The sequence below is a fragment of the Gavia stellata genome, chromosome 3, assembly GCF_030936135.1.
Source record: "Gavia stellata isolate bGavSte3 chromosome 3, bGavSte3.hap2, whole genome shotgun sequence".
Classification (NCBI taxonomy): Eukaryota; Metazoa; Chordata; class Aves; order Gaviiformes; family Gaviidae; genus Gavia; species Gavia stellata.
In genome coordinates this window covers 67,736,142-67,758,158 of record NC_082596.1, presented here as the reverse complement: position 1 = coordinate 67,758,158, position 22,017 = coordinate 67,736,142, and the positions used below count along the sequence as shown (strand labels likewise).

Genomic DNA, 22,017 nt, shown 5'->3' with positions numbered 1-22,017 from the left:
CTTCCGTTAAACAGGTATATAGAGCTATATTGCTAGGGTTTAATTATTATACAGTTTTGATGGTTCTGAAGAAGTGTTGAAAAACGTCAGTTCCTGTTGAACACAGTAATTTGAGAGCATTTTGCACCTTGCATGACTGAGCCTTTAATAACTATTAAAGTAATTTCTGTGATTTTATACATCTCTAATTTCCTCACACAAATATTACTTGTTTTGAGATGTACAGCCTTTTTCTTTATGCAGTGATAGAGATTAAGACATAAAAAAGTATGGAAAGAAGAAATGCAGTTCCATTTTTCTCCACTTACTGTCTTAGCCCTCATAAAAACATATTGGAATATTTTCCACATAAATCCTTACATTCATCAGTTCAAGATGTATTATCTAAGTTAGATTATTTCTCCTCTCAAGTATTATTTATTGGGCCATTTTCATGTATGAACTTTATAGGGGTCATTTGATGGCACAATATCATTTTAATAAATTATTTGGAACAAAATACAGCGTTTTTGTGACAAGTTTTCAGTGACACTGATGAACAACATAATACTAACACAGAGAAGAGAGCATTTTCTGTACAGGTGTTGAAACACTCAGGGGAGTATGTAAGATTAATATAAGGTCACATACATGTTTTGCAACTATACAATTAGTAAAGTGGTTATGAAGTTGTTAACGGACTAGAAAAAGAGAACTTAAAATGTGTTGGGTTTTGATTTAGATCTGATCTTTGCTTGTTTTCAGTACTCTTCTCTCAACTTCTTTCAGCTGTTTCCAGTATGTAAGTAGCCAATTCATGTTGCAGGTTTAGAGGTGAATGGGAATAGCGGACATATTATTTATTATAATAAAAAACTACAGGCAGAGATTTACTTCCTATGTATACCTTCAACTTGATATATTCCATGCAGCTATAAAAAGGGAATGCATTGAGGGGATTTCAGTGGAATTTTAGGGACACAGTAAATCCATGTGATATGTGTTTGGCAAGACTGTTATATAGCATTGAACTTTCACAAAAGAAATTATGAGCTTCTTTGAAGGAAGTTTTAAAGTCTGTTTGTAACTTCTCTTAGTAAGCATTTAATTTAGTTTACTGTTATGCATTCTGCTTCCACTGCTACTCATATAGATGTCGAGATTTTAGAAAATTTATCGGTTGCATTGTCTACATGATTGCACCAAAAATTAAAATCAGATTAACACTGGGTTTATGAAGGGAAATCTGCTGTACCTCATCTAAAAAAGTTATTTCGTTTCATGGTGGTGAATGTTCAGAGCACTGACTAGTATGTTACTGCTACATTAGATAGAGGAGAAAAGCATCTGTGTTAGTCAGTTGGGATTTTCTTTCCAATAACATAAAAAAGACACTAGACCAAATACAATTGAATGAAAACAAGCCCTTTATAGCAATCAATTGAGCCAAACTGTAGGACTAATCATATAGCAAAACGAGGTAAGCTTTGCAGAAACCAGCTCCCATCTCATGTTTTATGATTTCCAAGCATCTAAATGAGATCTAGTCACAGCCTAGAAAGACAGGTGTCTTGCACAGATTCAGCTGTATAAATCATGTGATAAATCATGAACTTTTGGGTATGATTAAACCATCAATTTATTTATTTACTTTCATACTTATATAAACCTACCAGCCACCTGCAGCTCTGCTTATAACTAACAAGATTTTTGTGCGGGAGGAATTGGTGGGTATCCCGGGCATGATTTCAGGAAGGGCATTTCATCCATAAAGGGCAACGTGAGGAAAATGAACAATGCCTGTAGGAGAAAGAGCCAAAACTACGGAAAGAGGAGTGAGGGTTGATAAGAATAAAGACTTGATAGGCAAGGATTATTACAATTACATGGCCTTAATGGGATAAAGCTGGGCATAGAAATGCCCAAGGAGGTGGCAGAGCAAGTTGCTCAGTCAGAGAAATGGGCAAGAAAGAGAAGTTAGTAGCTATGATTTCTGTGGAGCACAAATGCCAGTGATGTCAGAAAGGCCTGCGATACAGAGGTTACAAAATGATGAAGAGACAGGATTTGGACAACAGTTTTTGCATCGTGTTCAGAAAGGAAGTTACAGTCCAGAAATAGTGGAGGGGGACAAGATGTCCCCAGGGTATAGAGGCAAGACAGAGAGAGAGGGTAGAGCGTGGCCTCAGCTGGACCCCAGGGAGGTGCCCAATGCTCACAGTTGGGGCTGCTCCCGGTGCCCCGCAGCTGCCCTGCTCCTGGCTGTGGTGGTGGGACAGGCCCAGGTTGGGAGGCCCTGAGGGACACCATGGGGACCCTCCATCCCTTAGGGAACAGCCAGCCCCAGCGGCCCCCTGGCAGGAGCTTCTGACAGTGGATGCTGGAGCAGCAGCGATGTTGGCAACCAAACGGACAGGGGTTTAGGAGAAAAGAAAGGAAGCACCGGTCTTGTCCACGGACAGCATTCAGGCAAAGATATGCCAAACCGTTTTGGAAATAATGCAACAAGGAAGACAGAAAGGCATGAACTGAAGGGACTTCAGTCTTCTCCAAGACTGTGAGGACTGGTCAGAACGTGGAAAATCAATTATTAAAGACATCCTGAGAAATGGCGTCTGCAGGTCACCTGATAAAGTTCTTCCTCCTGTGTCAACACTAAGCAAATGCCTCAGGCTGCTACTCAGATAAGTTGTCACCGTTGAGTGTTGCATGACATAAAATAAAAGTTTCCAGATATTGGCGCACATTTTCTGAAGCAGTAACTAGGTTAACCAGGGCTGCCCATCTGAATTGTAGTGAGGTGTTTTGTTTATTGCTAGCGTTTAATTTAGATTTCATTTGCTTGTTTTAAACTCATTTAAAACTCCAAGCACAGTATGCAAAAAAAACCCCACACACCCCAAGTACATTCCATAAAGTCAAGAAAATGCTATCAGTAAACAAAATTTAAATTGAATTTGGCAGAGACTAAATAAAACCTTGAAAAGACACAATGAATTACAGAAAACCCTCAGGCTACTTAGCCTTGCCCTCTTCCTTGTCTTGGTATCCTCTTGTCCCTGGGTTGAGTCATTCTAGTGGATCTTTAGGGCTACTAGAGATGGAAACACACTTGGCCCCTCAGAATAAAACATGGGTCACTCACTGACAAAGCATGCACATACCTAGTGTAAGACAGGAAACAACAGACACATACAGACAACACAGAGGGAGCAATAAAAAAAAACCCCAATGAGACAATACTGACGCTGATGCACATGACAGGCAATGGTCTCAGAGCTTCAGTGGCCTAACAATTAGCAGGACTTTGGGGAGCAGAACAAGAAACAAGTTTTTTTAAAATAAAACTCTTGAAAGTAGATAATAAAACACATCCGTGAGTGGTTAATAGATAGGAGCAACACAGCATTTATTTGAAAATATGGTAAGTAGAGGATGGAAGCCAGTTAAGGATCTGGCTATTATTCTTTATCCTCTCCCCTCCAGCCTACGCTTCATATATTAGGTATGAAGTCCAGCTGAAAATCATGATAGGAAAAAGTGGTTTTAAATAGATTTTAAAACAGTAATATTTTGTCTAGTCTTGCCACACCTTTGCAACCTCTGTATTTACCCTGCCCCCACACCTAGCCTTCAGACTGCATCTCATGGACTTCTCAGAGTCCCAGCAACCACCACACATTGCTAGTGAGGCATATGAGACAGCATTTCAGAACTTCATGAACTGACTCTATGAAAGCACTACAAAGTCCAGAGGCTAAATGGTAGTCTTATAATTAAAATTATTTTTAAAAAGTCTTAAAGAGGAAGCATTGTTTTAGATTTACATCTGAATGACAGGCTCTTAATTCAAGGTATTAATGGGCTTGCAGCTTTCCACTTCCATGGACCACAAGTGTCATCTTGAGATCTGCCTTGGCATAGCCAATATAATTGTACAGACTGAAAAGATTGAAGTTACCTGACCTGGAAAGCACCAGAGATGTATGTCTGCACTGGACATGATGGAGTGTAGCACAGTGATCTTTGAGCTAGCTCTAAGGATATCGGTATGTGCACACAGCGTCTTACACTGCTACACGGAGATAACAGGAGCTTGAAAAAAAGTGGCTATATTGGAATGGCAAGGCACATACTCTAGTAAGCTGTGCCTCTCAGAAGGACTAATTCATGCAGGCTTATTCCCAAAGTGACACAGCCACTCAGCTTCTTGCTACAGGACCCACTCTAACATCCACATTGTTTCAGAGTTCTCTGCGGAGAGCTTCACTGTGTGCTGTAAGCCAAAAGTGAGGCAATAGCAAAGTGAGAAGAGAAACCAGGAGGAGTCTCCCACACTGTTCTCTAGCCTAAAACTATTTGTCCTATTTGCCTTAAAAGCCCTATGCAATTATATTATGCCAAGCTAAATTCCTTGTTCTGTTGGATAAGAGGTATTGCCTTTCCTTTAAACCATATCTGTGTTTAAAATAAGAAACAAAGTAAATAATTTTCTTGACAGTAAAGAAACACATTTCCTCTCGGAGATGGTAATCACTCATGAAGCTGAGAACAAGTGTCAACCAAGCCAAAGTTCATGCCTGAGGGAATGCTTTCCTACCTCCCATCCACTGCAGCATTGACTAGGACAGAATTATTGCTAGGACCTTCTGTAGTCACTGCAATTGCTAGCAACTTCTGGAGTAAAAATACAGTCTTTCCTATGATGAAAACCAATCTTGTTTTCATATCCAAGGAAAACTTGGGTTGCAGTCGAACTAAACTTATAGAATAGAATCATAGAACCGTAGAATCGTTTAGGTTGGAAAAAACCTTTAAGATCCTCAAGTCCAACCATAAACCTAACACTGCTAAGTCCACCACTAAACCATGTTCCTAAGTGCCTCATCCACACATCTTTTAAATACCGCCACGGATGGTGACTCAACTACCTCCCTGGGCAGCCTGTTCCAATGTCTGACAACCCTTCCAGTGAAGAAAATTTTCCCAACATCCAATCTAAACCTCCCCTGGTGCAATTTGAGGCCATTTCCTCTCATCCTACCACTTGTTACTTGGGAGAAGAGACCAACACCCACCTCTCTACAACCTCCTTTCAGGTGGTTGTAGAGAGCAATAAGGTCCTCCCTCAGCCTCCTCTTCTCCAGGCTAAGCAACTCCAGCTCCCTCAGCTGCTTCTCATAAGACTTGTGTTCTAGACTCTAGAACCCTTATGCTAAGTTCTTTCTCAGTCTCCAACATCCAAACACAATTTAACTCAAGAAAATGAGGTCAATGAAAGTTATAGCGTAGGAAAATAGAATTTGATTCATGGGGGACTATAATGGTAGTTCAACAGCAGGTAAGGAGGGTCTTAGCTGCAGAGGAAGGATTGAGGAAGCACAGTGCTCAAGCAAGATGAACATCATTGAATACAAAAGACAGTGCATATATCAGTCTACTGGATTAAATGGGCCCAGTTTTTTACTTGCCACATACCTACATTTATTTACATCAATGCTACGTGAGATGCATAGCATGAGCTAACCAAATGCAATGGAGCATAAAAGCCTACCAAATCAGAATGGTTAAAAATGACTGAGAAAGCTGGAGAAAGATAAAGACCCACACTTAACAGCTCAAAGTATTTTGGGGACTTCCCCTAGCTTTGGACCAATATAGCAGCTGTGGTTTGTGGGAACACCTATAAAACCAGCCACGGTGTGTGTCAGTAACCATGTTGTCTGGTTCTGAGTGTACTTCTACTATTGCTAGAAACAGTGGAACTCTTCCAGTGCCAAATGCCCTCAGGAGAAATCTAACAGTCAAAGATTCCCCTCCCGTCACTTGTCATTTCCAACGCCCTGGTTTTGTAATCAGTCTTGCCAATACCAGGAGAAACATTGAGGCCTACGGGGATGTTCACTTGAATGGCATCCAACAATAGAAAAGTGGTATAAGATATACATCCAGAATCGCAAGAGGAGGTTCTGCAAGAAGAATCATAATGATGGTGTATTTCCCAAAGACAGCACAAAGTCTATAAAGTCCAGCCCTCTTTGTGCAAATGACTGACTCAGCCTAACAGCTCTGAATTTGTGAGAGATGACAATATGAAAAACCCACAGAACATGACACAAGTACCCAAGGAGTACCAGAAAAGATCTGACATTCATAACTAAGGTCCTTTATTTGCCATTACTCCAAAAAGTAGGTGTGGAATTTAGACCCAATCTCAGAATATGACACTTAACAGAGTGTTGGACTAACAGGTTCCCTTGGTCTTCAAAGGTGACAGGAATTCAAGCAATTTAAGAGTCCTCTTGTTCTTGCTGAATATAGGCTTATTCTGAAGTAAATCCTGCATGTAAAGCTACTCTCCTTCTCCTACAAAACCCACCTTGTTTCCAGGAAACTAAAGAGAAAGCCAGCTAGCAGAAGGAGGTCCATCCTCTTACAACAAGGCACAAAGAGGAGATATGGTCCTCTTCCAAGAGTCAGCAAAGGTCTCCCAAGAGTCAGAGATCTCCAGGTTATCCAAGAGGACATGAAGTACAAAACAGCCTCAGGTATTTGTTACATGGAATGAATGGTGTCCCCAGGAAACAAGGGGAAAAGAAAAAAGAGAAGCATTGGTATAAGCAATATGTCACAATAAAATGGTCTCTCTGGAAATTAAAAATGTCAAAATATCTAGTCAAATAATCCAGTCTGGAAATGGGTAATGTTGGGGAGAGTCAATGTGCAGCTGATTCTCCAGAAATGAGTCCTGCCAGATCTCAGGAATAAATATATGCATCTAGCCTGCTTAAAGTCTTGATGCTCATACTAAAATTTCACTGATGTAGTATTTTAGCACTTGGTAATGACTTGCAGACAGTAGGTCTTCCTTCAAAGATTTACTTACTTACCACTTAGGCACCAGAACAGTTTTTCCTCTTTTCAGTTTCTGTATTGTTATGAAGATAGTAAAATTATAAAGCAGTAGAGAGTGGAAAATGTTTCTTTCATGAACACTCCCTTTGTGGCTGAAACACTCTGAATGCTGTGGTAACTTGAATACGATGATTCAATACAGCCACAGGAATAACCTTACCTGTCACCCACTCCAACCGTGAAGATTCCTTCTCAGTGAAAGTCATTGAATATGCTGCCCTGAGAAACCTGAACAGCCTAAATGCTTATAGACAATCTAATAAGCTATGACTGTGGACTACAGCAACAGATACCCTAAAGACATTTTGTATGTGTGCACAAAGAAAAGTCCTTATTTCTCTTTCAAGAAAGAAATCATTCAGGCATTCCATTTCAGAGAACAGCACTGGGAGCACTCTAAATCAGTAGAATATGTCTTTAAAAAGCAAACTTGTAATTGTTAAGCTGTTCAGATATGTTGGGGACTTCTTGACTCAAGGTATAAGCTTCAATCCTAGCTAAGCAGAGATTCACAACTGAAATCCTAGATTGATAACTCAAAGTACAGGTTTCATGAAAAACTAGAGGTTTGTTGATAATCTGAAAGCCTCTTATCATTTCCACAATGGAAATCAATATATAAATCATACCAAGAAAAGATCGCTGGGAGTGAAGAGATAGAGTCAAGGAGGTATATTTCCATGATTGTTGACTTAGGCATTTTATCCTGTTCTCAGCGTAGCCTCTGTTATAATCTTTATTTGTATTTCACATCTTTTATTATTTTACTTTTCCTGTATCTATTCTAAATATATCCATTACAAAGGACCTGGAGAGAGTCCAATGAAAGGGCACAAAGGTGATGAAGGGACTGGAGCACCTCTCCTATGAGGAGAGGCTGAAAGAGCTGGGACTGTTCAGCCTGGAGAAGAGAAAGATCAGGGGGGATCTCATCAGCATGTATAAATACCTGAAGGGAAGGTGTAAAGAAGAGGGAGCCAGGCTCTTTTCAGTGGTGTCCAGTGACAGGACAAAAGGCAATGGGCACAATCTGAAACACAGGAGATTCTGTCTGAACATCAGTAAACACTTTTTCACTGTGAGGGTGACCAAGCACTGGCACAGGTTGCCCAGAGAATTTGTGGAGTCTCCACCTTGGAGATATTCAAAAGCCATCTGGACATGGTCCTGGGCAACTGGCTCTAGGTGGCTCTGCTTGAGCACGGGGGTTGGACCAGATGACCTCCAGAGGTCCCTTCCAACTTCAACCCTTCTGTGATTCACTAAGACTACGGTTTTAAATTTAAGGGAAAGCTCCAGGCTACTGGCACCAGCTAACAAATGAAAGAAGAAATTTTCCCATGGAAATGTATCCAATATAGGCCAAAATTGTACCAATAAACTCAAATGTATGAGTTTAGTTCAAAAATCAGTTAAATCTCATTGTTGAAAAATTTTCCTTGCTTATGTAAAGTAAAATCTAAAAACTATATTTATACCAAAAGAGCAGAACTTGTCAATCCAGAAAAAAACTTCAGCTGAGAGATTTTGAAAAGAAAACTCTGGGAAAACAGTGGGGAAAAAAGGGATGCCTGATAACCCCTCTGCTTGCACTGCAATGGAATCCTGGATCCTCAGACCAGGAGCTTTGGTTCAGGTAAGCAGCACTCATAAAGCAGTGTTGAATAGCATTACAGTGCAGATAATACACTGAAAGCAACACCATTCTTTGCTTCCCCACCCACCTCAAGTTTTTATTTCTTAATTTCCTGTGAGTGTCACTGGAGTGACAGGCATGTCACAGCAGAAACAGGTCTGCAAACTATGGAGCGTGGACTGCAACACTATTCAAATACTACAATAAATAATAGCTGTCCTTCCTTAGGACAGCCTAATCTAAAGAATCTAATGAATGAACCTAAGGAATCTGAATCAAAGTAGTAAGAAGTCCATGTATGTTATTGAGCTATGAGATCAATGGCCATGGATACAGTAGGAGGAGATGAAAGCTGGAACAGACTGCAAGTAGTTGAGGATACTGAAAATCAGGCCAGCTGGGAGGAATCCTTTGTTGCTTTCTTCTTAAAAGGGATAAATCCAATTTCCATTAAAGATAAACATCGGTGGGAACTGGATCACACCAAACACATAAATGAGTAAAAGGAAATGACCCACTAATATACATGCTAAATCAGAAGAAAGACAGAAACCACACAGTGTGTGCTGTCCTGCCAGAACTGAAAAAATAAGTATATAAAAGAGATTTAATTGAAGGGGAGAAACCAGTTAGAAGGAGGGAGGGCAGCTTGGTGAAAGTGACCAGGAAATCCTGGAACGAATTGTTCTTCCAGCAGCAGCACTCCAAGGCACAGCAACATGAAGATGCTGGACCTAAAGAAGGGAGACTTCAGTACACCTGGAGAACTGGAAGGCAGAATCTCAGAGGAGAGATATCTAAGGGAAGTAAGAGTTGGACGTTCTTTCAACAAACCATTACGTAGGGCATAAGTGTAAACTATCTCAGTGGCAGTGAAGAGTGTGAAATATAAGAAAAGATCATCTTAACAAAATCCTGAGTTCTTCAATGACTGGAAGCTCACAAAAATATTTTTAAAAAATGAATAAAATAAAGCACAAGTATATAAGAAGGAAAAAAAAGAAAATCCAATGCATAAAAGAAGATGTAGCAAGAAAGGGAAGGTTATAAAAAGCATGCTGGAAGTCCTTTAACCATACAAGGTTGGGAAAAGTTTTCTGCTACTCAGCAGAGGGGCAGCTATAAAAAAAGGTTTAAGTCTTTATCGCCTTTTCTTGCTTCCATCAGCTAGGATCAGACAGATACTGCTACTAAACACCAGCAACAAGGCTAGCACCTCAGGTTCTTGGATAAGTTTAATACTTGCAAGTTAGCTGCACCTGGTGAAACTCATTGCAGCAGAATGAGCTGAAGCATTGTCAGAGCTATTAGCTATTACTCTATGATAAATCATGATAGAAAAGGGAGATTTTGAAAGACTAGAAGAGGGCAAACACGGAGCTTATCTTTAGAAAGCCCAGGAAGAGGAAACCGAAGAATACTAGGACCACTAAGCTGAGCTTCAATCCCTAGAAAAATACTGGATAAAAATAACAACCAACCTATTTGTAAAGACTTAAAGGTAATAAAAAAGAAGTAGAAATCCACAGGTCTGTAAAGGATATTTTGCCATGTTACACCACATAAATTACCTTCTACAACCGGACATGCAGATGGGAAGAACAATAGATATTACATGTATTCATAACTTCAAAAAGGCTAGTCCTACTGTCTTAAATGTTTTCATAAGTAAACTGAAGAATCTTGTTGGAAAGGGGTCCAAGCTTGCTTAAGAAACCATAATCTGAGAACAGTTCTTACACTAAGAACTGAAAGATGAGGAGCTTTAAGCCCTAGTTGTAACTGTATTGGTCTATCTAAATTGTCGTAAGTATTTTCCTTACAAGTACTAGGAAGCTTAAGTTAGGTGTCTCTCAGAAAGGATCTGAGATGCTAAAAGAACAAGGTGCTATTCTTTTTACATTAATTTACAAAATTAATACATATACTAGAAGGGAACGATTGAAACGATCAGCAAAAGGGAGTTAATTTTGAAGTGGAGCAAGACCACCATTTTTCCGCAAGTGGAAAAACTGAGAAATAAGAGGTACTAAAGGATGTATTGTCAAAAGTGGTAAAGGAAGACAGACTACAATTAACCAAGATGGAATATGGCCAAGACAGAGGCCCAGCAAGCTCAAGTGGTCACAGCCACTAAGTACCACTCCACTCCCACAGGAGCCCCACCCAAGGCAAATTTTTGTCAGGGCCAAATGACAGGCACAGCTTCCTGTAGCAGTTGATGTCTCTCAGTCTAAGCACTGATTCAGATCCGTGCTGCTTTATACAAGAGATCTGGTGAGACTGGAAGGTTACTGCTGCAAGCCATTTTGAAGTGCTTATCAGGCAATGCAAAATGACTAAATGCATATAGCTTCAGGGGAGTAGGGCTATTAATAGAGCCACTGCCAGCTGATAACAGAGATAGGAAGACTGTAAACCAAGTAGACAGAAGAACTGTTCTGAAGCCAAAGGAAGACATTTCTAAGAATGAGAGAGGGAATCCACCACAGTGATTGTTAAACTGAATAGTAGAAAAATCAGTCTCAACAACCAGATCTAAATTTTAGAAAAGAACCAGGCATTTGCTTAAACAACTTAACTAAGATTAACTGGCCAGATGCTTCAAGGTACTAACCTGTAACGGTCACCAAAGAGAGAATAAAAGACTGATGAATATTCTCTATCCCCTAATACCTAATTCTCTGCAAAATTATTTTCATACTTGAAATCAATATGGTGAAGTCACTCCATGCCCTTTAATTGGCTATTGATCTTTATAAATACAACATTTGTGCTACACACTGAGTATTGCAGAGTAGCTACTGAAAGGACACCTAGTGGTAAGTAAATGAGTATGTCTAGAAACCGCTGGAACTGTTGAAGGTGTATAATAATAATTGTCACGGGAATTGGTGAACTGTTAGGGGTTGAATCTGCAATGTCATATATGAACTTATGTGTCATATAGCACTATTCGTGGTTTCTAAAAAATTGCAAACAGCATTCTTACAAGCACTTTTTAAAAACATGGAATTTAAGCTTAACTTCCTTAAAACTCACAGAACAGTATTTTAAACAAAAGATGCACATGCCTGTGTGTCATAGATTACAAATCTGAATGTCCTGAATCTCCACTGCATCAGTTTTAGGAACACTGGATATCTGAACAGAACTCACTACAGATATGTTTTGCTTGATATTCAAGCCAAATTTCAGCTTGCTCATCATCATTCCTTGGGTCCTCCACTGTGCCACTCACTCTAAAATATCCCAAGCAATTCCTTCCCTTCTCGTCCTTCTATCCTATGAAGACAAACATCCGAAGCATATAAATTGTACACATTCGAGCTAATTTCACTCTTTTTTTTTTTTTTGTCCATCCAACTTTATAGTCACTTCTTGCCTGTGTTTATTCCAAACCCCTTAATATGTACTAATGCCCTTGTGACCAGGAGATACCCACAACAGAAAGCTGTATTCCAGATGGAGTCATGCTGGTCTCATGCAGAGAGGGATTATAACCTTCCTGTGTAGTGACATGCTGCCTCTGGGCAAACAGACCAAAATCCACGCTTGGCTTTCTTGTTCATGTCAACATATCGTATTACAAGCATAGAACAATTTGCTGACCACTGTCCCTCTTCGATTATTGTTTTTACATTCTCTTTTCCAGGTTTCTCTCATCTATTGAACACCAGTTGCTTTGGATTAATTCTCCCTGAGTGAATTAGTACAGATTTGCTAGGTCAGTTTTTCCAGAGACATTTTATTTTATCCACTTTTATAACATCTCTGTATGCCACTGGTCTGTTCTCAGTCCTCACAGTGTTTGTAACAGCTCACAACTTAGTACCATCCTTTGATTTAAAAAGCCACAAACAAGCCACTTCTACTCGTCTGTCCTCTTTCATCACAATAAAGATTGAAACACTGGGATGGATATTTGGATATTTTTTTGTTTCCTTTTTTTAGGTGACTTCCTACCAAAGTTTTTTGTTTAAAAAAATCAGATTCTGCCTTATTTCTCCACAACTACAAGGAAGTAGATCATGAAGTGCCACGAAGCTGAGGCTGCAGCTCCTGATCTTACCCAAACATTAGCACCCATTCCTCACCCAGCTCTGTTTCCACTGCTCACCTCTCCTCCACTCCACCCTTTTGAAGCTCCAGCCTGCTCTCTTCTCTTAAAATGGCATGTAGTTTCCTTCCTTTACTATAAACAATGCTTTCTGTAACCTTAGTTTCATGATGTAAACATTTAAAAATAAGAATGAAGGGAACACAAACTATGTGTTCAATTAGGTAATTTGGGGATTAAATTAAATGAAATCTCTCAAAACATGGAACATTTCAGAGTAATGAAGTCTGGCTTTACTTGTTTTCCTTTTATCCCATCCCTTTAAAAAAAGGAGACAATGGATCTTAGAAACTCCAGCAGAAGAGTAGCAAAGGCAGTTGAAGACAGTTTGTTGCTTGTGAATCCATGGGAAACAAAAGTAAAGCTCAGAGGAAGAGGCCATAAGACGCAGGTATGTGTTCAAAGGGAAAGAGAGGCACTCTGTAAACTGCAAGATGCTGGAGGCTGGGCAGCCAGCTGCTGCAGTTGACATGGGAGGCTCCTGCTATCAGTAACATCAGCATCTGTAATCTGATGTCAGCTTGTAAAATGCCCTGCAGTCTGCCAAAGCCTCTTCACAATCTGGCATTCCTTTTACACTAAAATATACTTAAAAAATAAAAAAAAAACCAACAGATATCATTCTTCAGTCAAAACAAAACAAACCAAAAAAATAGGGCTCCCTTGTATACACTGTGCATAATAAGGAATAGTAACAGGAAGAAGTAGTAAAGAGCAGTAAAGGAAAAATAATGTCCATTAAAAAATCTTTACAGTCCACCTACAAGTTTTGGTCAATTATATGCCTTCAAATATGTGCCTTTTTTTAATTTTATTTTTAAATTATTCTAGAGAGGATTTTAATTGTTAAATCCCTAATCTGGATTTTGCTCTTGTGAACTCTTCAGCAACAAAAGAAACTAAAACTGTCTGCAAATCTAAAAGAATTCTTATTATGTACATCTGAACATGCACATTTGGCTTTCATTGTACAGTGTGCCAGACAGCTACAAAAACAACACATAGCCTATTACAGCTTTAGTCAACACTTTAAACTTCAGATCTCACTTATCCTGAAAAAAAGTGATGCTTCTGGCCTTTCAAGCAAGCCCATTTCCTCTTGGCATACAGGAAACACAGGTAATACGGTAGTTGCTTGACTTTCACATTGTATTTAAACAGACATTGCAACCATGCATGATAATAGCTTCAAAAAGCTATTGATAAAAGCTTCAAAGCAACTACAGGTATTACATCTGCCCCAAGCCAGTTTAGGGATTTTACAGTCATGTTTTCCCATTTCCTAAAGCTTGCTGAGGAAGGGTGGGGGTTATCCCATTATTTGGTGAAAAACACACAAATGGCATAGGAGGAAATGCACAAAATTTCCAACACGACATCCCGTGCACAAAGTAAGTTCAATAGTAGACATTAGATCTTTTTTTTCTGACTTTATCAATATAATACTGCATGCTAATTTTGCTCATGATAAGTGTGAAGCAGCAATAAATTAGAGGGAGACTTTTAAGGGGATATTGATATCTTAAAGAGACCTACCTTGAAAGAAACTTTTGACTCGGAGATAGCTGACACTAAGGCGCAAAACGGAAAGTTTGTCCAGTTTCGATATGATGTCAGGTGGAAAAGGCAGGAGGCTGGCCAGGTGGTCCAGTTCTGCATTCAGACGGTCCCTGTGTCTCTTTGAAGGATTTGATTTTTCATTCCCAACTGCAGGCCTTCTGTGGTGGAGAACACATTTTCAATTACCTGTTTTACCTCCAAACGGTACAACTGGAGACTGAGACGTTGTCTGCAATTAGTTGGTAACAGGTATATTTAACCCAGCTTCTATGAAAATCTTTGAAGTTTCTGTCCCCTCCGAAAAGAGATTTACCATTCTGCTTTTGCCATAGTGCGAAGACATGGATATTGGCCTCTCTTTTCACATCTGCCCCGTGAAAAACAGACGAAGGACTGATATCACTTACCCAGGACCCTCTCACCTTAGGGGAATGGGTACTACCTTCATGTTCTAGTGAATACCAGGAAAAATGATTTCTCATCTATGCTGTACAAATGAGGGTCAGAATAGCAGAGGAAAATTACCGTGACTAATGCATGACCACATTCAATATCCACTGCATTCATTCAAAGCATCTTAGTGCCCTCCATCTAATGACTCAAAGTTAACCTGTGGGTCAGGAGATAATTAAGAAAAGAGCCTGTCTTTAGAAACGATTTTAAAAAGTATGGCAAGCAAGGTGAAGAGATGTTCCTTCCTCAAGCTCAAAAATCCTGTGAACATTCTCACATTTACCTTCCTACATCAGTAATAACAAAGATAAGAACTTGGTTTCTCTCTTAAGAACATTGATTTCCTTCCAAAACATAAAGACTAATGTTACTCGGATTTCTAAGCCAGCACTCCTAGTCCATCCCCATTTCATGTCCCTCTCATGCAGTGAACAGGACCAGATGCCTCAGAAAAGCTACTGTGAAAATGCATTAAGATGAAGTACATCACAAATGAGGAAGCTCAATTTTGGGGTGTCTGCTATATTCTTCTCACACAACGTGTAAGATGCTGTTCTCAAGAGGAAGAAAAGGAAAAGCTGGTGCACTTGTACGCAGTCACGGAAACCTGATTTCCAGCACGACAGCGAGGAGTGGTCAGTGCTGAAGCACAGACTTGTCGCTTAAGCAAGAAGACCTGAGTGGTAAGTTTGAGAAGGTGGTTATCTCCAGCAGACAGCCATTGCTGGACCCAGCAGTAGTCAAATGCTTTATCCAGGAATGAGCCACAGGCCACTGGAGCCGTAAACTAAGCAGATCCATGATCTCAGCAGGAGTACAACAGTCCAGTGCTATAGCTGAGCTAGCATCTCCCAGGGGACTTAGTGCTGTGTCTGCTGGTCCTCTACTCGCTCTTGTCATGCCCATGTTCAAGTTCTTACTGTAGCACATTGCCACATTCCTCCTGAGGCACCTTCTCCAGAATAAGAGACATTGAGAGAAAAATCAGGGAGGAAAAGGCAGGTGGAAGGCAAGGAAAATACAGGTGTGCTAACAGTTTCCACTTTCACCTAACTAAAGGCAAGGATCATAATCTTGTGTAGCTTAGCTGGTGCTCCAGTGGAGAATCAGAGTCAAACTAATTATTTGTAGCACTTTACTGCTGCACTTCCACGCTCCACACATTTACTATATTTTTCAATCATAATTTTAATTTTGAGCATCAGTATTTCACAAGGTGGTTAAAGGGTTAAATTGCAACATTTGCATGTTCCCCTCTTATAAGTGCAATCTTAATTTTGTTGTAACTGTGATTAAGAAAAAATAATGTTGTGCTTAGGATTCAGTAAAAAAAGATCAGTGTTTTGTACATGTGATTGCTGACTTTGCTGCTAATTGAAAACCTCTTAAACCAAATCAGGTATGAAAAATTCATTGCTGCTTTTGAAAGCCTTCAGTTCATTTTAACAGGACAACACTGATGGACAGAATGAATGAAAAAATGTTTGAGGTAGCTGTCAGTGAAAACATATAATTAATGCTTTTTCGTTCAAAATTACCAAAACTGGTATGTGGCCCTTCAATAACAGAATGAGTTGCTTTCAAAGACATGGGGGAGATTTTGTTGATTGGAATGAATAAATAACTTTCATTTATTAGAGAGAGCAAATAATGCAATCAACAAAGAAGGAATACTCTTCTTTCACTTCTCCAGAGTTAGCTGTTTTTCAAAAAAGGGTGTATATATTGAGCACTAATTTTCTGGAGTAAACGTTGAAGCTTAGCCATCCTCACTATGACACCACAAGGATGTCTGACCTGTGGAGAGCAGTCATTTTGCAGGAATACAACCTATAGTCGCACAGAAGCTGAAGAACGTAAGTTTTTACTAATTGCTCTTTGTATCTGACAACCCAGCTGAAGCAAGGAAACAATTTAGGATGGAAAAAATTAATTCTAATAAGGGAAATTAGACTGAGGAGTTCAAGGGGTAAAAATTGTCAAGACTAACATGGAAGAGAAATAGAAATTGTTCAAGCCTATTTACCATGTAAAATAGTGACTGCTCTATGCCAGCGAGGTATGGTTTGAGGCTATTATGTGGACTGCCATTTGTACTGAGCATAAGGAACAGTTTTCTGGAGATTGCAAGGAATGGTGTAAAAAGACTACAGAGAAAGTTCAGGACAGAGTCTTCCTGAAAACTCAAGGAAATGATTCAGTAAGGGAGTGAATCCAAACAAACAGGGGTTTGATGTAAATGGTAATTAGGTGCCAAGTGGATGCGACTTAAAACAATGCAAGTTCCATGGAAAGGCTAGCGTAGCTATCCAGGAACAGAAAAGGGCAGGCAGTGAATTCTTCAGTGGGCTGTTTTGAGGCAAATGGAAATTCTAGCCCTTATTTTGAGCTGAAAGTAGATGGTGCTTGTTGTGTTTGCGTTAAACCAGGGATTCTCAAACTGTGTAAGTGAGGTCTCAACAGAGACATAGCACTCACTCTATGATATCTGCTTTTCATACAACACTACTACAAGGAAGTAGCACATGTAATTAAAACAATAAAGCTGGCATTTCCCTCTTTGCATTGTTAAACCGTTCAAATTCTGCTCTGCAGTAAGAAGTACTTGTACCTGTACAAGACCCATACCACTGGGCCCTGTTTGGTAGGAACTGAGTATGGGAGCTGGTGCAGAGAACACTTTCTGTTTCGGTGGTACGTAAGGCATTGAGCCGTTTGCGCTTTCATGATTCAGTGTGCCCATGACACACAGACCGCCACTAGTGTAAACCAGTTTGGTGAGCTTGCAGAGGGATTTCCTGCAGCTACAGCTCTGTCTGCTGTTTGCTAGCCTCTGAGGGAGCCCTACCCTGTTAACGAAAAGTTCACTCTGAATAAGTTTTTAAAGTATGCTAAAGTGTTAAACCAGCAGATGATCTAAACTGAGAAAAATCTAATCGTTTACTACGAGGGCAAGCTTTCAGTAAGAAGGGAAAGGGAAGAGAGAGACCATGAGATGCAACAGACAGGCTAAGTGCAAAGCAACAGCAAGATGATTATCATGAACATACCAACCAGCGCCCAACCAGCGCCCACAGCCACTGAGCTGTGCTTGGGCATTGCATAGGTATCCTGGCAGAGCTGAGCTCCAGTGCCAGCTGCGTATGCGCAGATGTTCACCATCTCCTACAAGCGAAAAGGACCAACTGAGAGAACGCTGTGTGAAGGAAAGGGGGCCCTTTGCCACCTTCTACCTCTTCTGTGTCTTCACAGTAAGGCAAGGCGACAGCAGAACTAATGGTCAAGAAGACATCACACTGGCAGAGTAGATGGGAGGTGGGATAGTGTGATACCAAGTAAGAGGAAGGGCTATGCCACAGGGGGCCTTAAAATGAGAACTAGGAGGCAGGAGAGAGCTGCACCTCCTGAGGTCTCTGTTTACCCTGGCACCAGTACAGTTCTGGCTGAAATGGGCAGTTTGGAGCAGTCATAGATACACTCAGCTAGGGCAGCTGCAGCTTGCCTTTAAAGAGCTGTAAAACATTACAAGAAATGTTTTGTGGAGGGAGAGTTTTACAAGATGACAGGGTTTGAGACGAAGAAGTGGCTGAAGCTTTCAAACGGGAACCGTCCTGAAGTGTTGCCTTAGCATTTCTCGTGTAAGTATTAATTTCAGCACAGTGATTTTAGTTTGAGGTTAAAAACACGATCTCTTTAGTTTTCACATGCTTGAATTGCCAGTAAAATGTTAGACTTCCACAGGAAACAAACACTTGGTAGAAAATATTTCCTTTAGTCAAAACTCCAGTTCTCTGGCTGAAAAGCATATCTTATGGAAATTTTTCAATCAGTCCGAGCTCCAGGTGTTTGAACTGGTTCCATAAAAGCCAAAATTCTTTAGTGTAGACCACATTTAATGGGGCTTGTTTGGAAGCTTTCTGGGGCAAAAGAAGAACAGCTAGGGTTTTTTATTTATTTGCATGTATAAAAGTAGAACTTGAACCCGATGTATTGTCTGAAGAATGGCAACCTAATGAAGATAGTCCCTCCTAGTTCTGTGTAGAGAAGAAGACTGAAACATATTAGGTCTTCCTGGTAAAACAAGTTTTCCCACACATTATTCCAGAGTCTTGAGGGTCTCTGCATTCTCCCATGGAGTTTCTTCATACATTTTCACCACTGTTCTGTAAAACTACCTCAGAATAGAATTTCTGTGCCTGAAAAAACACAGAAGTAGTGAGCAGTATCATTCTGTGACATCCTGAATTAAAAGCCAGCTGCAGGATCACCACCTGGCTTGACAGCCTGATCACAAAAAGCTGATGGAGACGTAGAGATTTGGCGTCCTGGGATGCACTGAGTATGGGCAGACGTGAACATCCCAGTCGTTCTGCAAAGGGGAAAACTGCTCCTCTGTCCTTTGAATCCTGGCCGTCAAAAGGACTAATCCATTAATTGCTAGAGAAATCCAAGTATCCTGCTCAGACTGGCACCTGAGCTCACTTATTCCTTTGTCAAGAGAAAGTTAAATTTCTAGAGGCTATTAGTGGAAAAAAGAGAGGAATCATTATTAGGACTGGCCAAAGAATTCCCATCAACCTTCTTCCTGTGAAAAATTACATTTTTTAACTGAACAAATACCTCTCCCAGAACTGGCAGCAGCATCTACCATGGTTCATTATCAGAATGACAGGGGAAAAAGTAGAACAAGGCCATGGAGGAAAATGTGTTATGCTTTCAAACAAGAGAAAAAAGCTGTAACAAAAATGGTATGACATGGATCAAAATCATGGTTAAATATACTGCTCAATTAATAGGCTATGTCTACCCTGCTAAATTCAAGATAAATTCTTTGAGGCAGCATAACAGTAAGGATACCTCGGAGTCCTGAAATGTCAGTAAGGTCTGTAGGACTGAAGGACAGAGACCATGAAAGGAGTTCTGTCAGCCAGTCGGTCTTAGGCATTCAGAGCTGCTTTAGATCAGAGTTAGGAAGTCCCTGAGTGAGGAGAGAATGAGCACAGGAAAGGTTTACCAGAGACCAAGCCCACAAAGAGATAAGGTTTGAGGAAGAGACAAGTGTTGCTAGGAACTGAGAAATCATCCTCAGCAAGTGATAAGTAACCAGCCACAGAAAATAGAGGGCCGTCTCCAGTGCAGGAGCTCAGCAGTCTAATAATCCAAAGCATATGATTCCCTTTGTTTTAACTAAAACCAAGTTTCTAGATCAAAATTGTATATGTCCTGGCTAGATAAGCTCATGCTCCAGTACCTGTACTGAAATCTCATAGCAAAGTTATTTTCAAGGTAGCATTACTGGTGATGGCTCACAAGGTGAAAACTTGGCTCCATCCAATTCAGTGAGAATTTGCCTCTGATTTTGTTGAAGCCAGAATTTCATAAAAGGCTCCTGAGGACATTTACATCCTTTGTTAACAAGTAGTTTTCTTAGCCATTGCATTTATCTAGAAGTCATCTCTGAGAGAAGTTTTTCTAGCTAGTATATACACTCCAAACATGAAGCTTAATGTTTCTCAAAGCAACTGCAACTCTCCTTCCTTTCTCACAGAGGTTATGATTCATAAACAGTTCTGCACAGAGGTAAGTTCATGTACTGGAGCAGTTCCATACCTCATGCAGTTATAAAGTTAAATATCCATACCCATACTTGAACAGTAGTGCAGAAATGTTACATATGTTTTGGATTTAACACTCAGGTTCTGCAGGAAGAATAATTTTCTTATGTCATTATCTTTGTCTATTGAAATTATCACCTATTATATATTTTACACTAAAAGAAATATTTTTTTAAGTGGGAACAAGTGGTTCATGTGCAAATACTCTCCAAAATCCAAACAAAATCAACAGATTTCACTTAAACATCCAAACTCCCCTTTGACTTTAGACCAATATATACAATTTTAAGCCAAGTGGGTTATTTTCAGAAGTTCTGAACAACTGAAAATAGAGAAATCTATTTTAGTTACCTTTTCATCCTTAAATTGTCTGTGAAGGCCACCAGTGCTAGTTCATAATTTTAACACAGTAAAAATGTGTGTTTCATAACCATATAATCAAGTGTAACACAGAAGATGTGGGATGATTATATTAAGAAGCTTCATTTCACAGCGTGGTTTATGGCATCTGGAAATCATTTTACATTTGAGTGATAGCAACCTGTTTTCCCTCCCATTTCAAGCATCTTGTAACAACTTCCCATTGCTTTTTTTCTTTTTCTGCTTTGCCTTCACACATACAATTTGTCTCTCCCATTTTTCTCCTAATGAAAGTGATCCCACAGTAAATAGTGTTTTGAAAATGATGTGTTCTTTATGCAAAAAGTGAGTCACCAGTCTGCTTTTTCAGTTGGCTGAACTGACCCACTTTCCAGGCTCGCACATGTTGGACTTAGCGATGCCCCAAGCAAGGCTAAGCCAAGGAAGGGGGAAGGGGGGAGCACAATGCCAGCACACTGGTGCCACTCAACACACAGCTTCTCAAAAGGCTCCTTGAACAGGTGGCAGTGAACACAGAAGCCCAGAGGTGGCAGCCACCCCTCCGGCGCATTGGCCAGCTGACATTTAGTCCACCAGTATCTTCTGCCTACGAAAAACTGCTGTCCCTCTCCGCTCCTCACAGCAGTGTGCTCTGCAGTACACTGCGGTACACATCACAACCACCACTGGCCTCTTCCTGGAACACCTAGTGATGGGTAAGGATGGTTTGACCCATGCTTGGCATCTTTCCTGGAGCCAGTCTTAACCATGAAGAGCCAGCCTCCCAACCAGGGGTTTCTCACTGCAGAGAAGAGATTAGGTCTCTCCTGTGTCAGCGGACCATGGGAGGGACTCCTTCTTCTACCTCATTTCTAGCACGTACGTTCAGAGGGAGATGCCTCTTGATGAATATGATACTTAACTGTTTCTGAATGGGTTTCCTCCTTTTCCTCCCAGCATATAGGCATTCTCCCGGGGGAATCATTGTTTTGATGCTGAAAAACAAAAGGAATAGATTTCTTAGTTCAGAGCTTTCTGTGTTTCATACCGCTGTACAAAATTACAGCACCAAGAAAGTTCAACCAAGGAAAATGTTTGTTCCTTGAGTGTGGCGTTCAACAACACTAAAAAGCAGAATGGCATTAGTTAAGACAGAAGCTTAAGGCTTATTCCAATTTCCTACCTTAATATTATTAGAATATTGATGTTTATATTCAATTTTCATTTTTTCAAATTAACCATAATATACATGGTATAAAAATGGGTATAAAATACATCCTGTTTACTCGATATACAAAATTAATTTTTTTCCCTTCTAGGCTCATTTTTAAATTCAGCTAAACAAATAAGAATGAATAATACTACCCATCATCTTCTGC

The 22,017-nt window shown here is 40.1% G+C and overlaps 1 protein-coding gene across 1 annotated transcript in view; it reads right to left on the bottom strand.

Annotated features, from left to right (window-relative positions):
* Positions 1-21,626, bottom strand: part of AHRR (aryl hydrocarbon receptor repressor) — a 67,346-nt gene extending 45,720 nt beyond the window's left edge. The window contains exons 1-2 of the mRNA XM_009813830.2: positions 21,562-21,626; positions 14,187-14,368 (exon numbers count right to left, since the gene is read on the bottom strand). Of these exons, the coding sequence (XP_009812132.2) occupies positions 14,187-14,368; positions 21,562-21,623 (244 nt within the window). The 5' untranslated portion in view covers positions 21,624-21,626. The remainder of the gene's footprint in view (positions 1-14,186; positions 14,369-21,561) is intronic.
* Between the last annotated feature and the right edge of the window lie 391 nt (positions 21,627-22,017).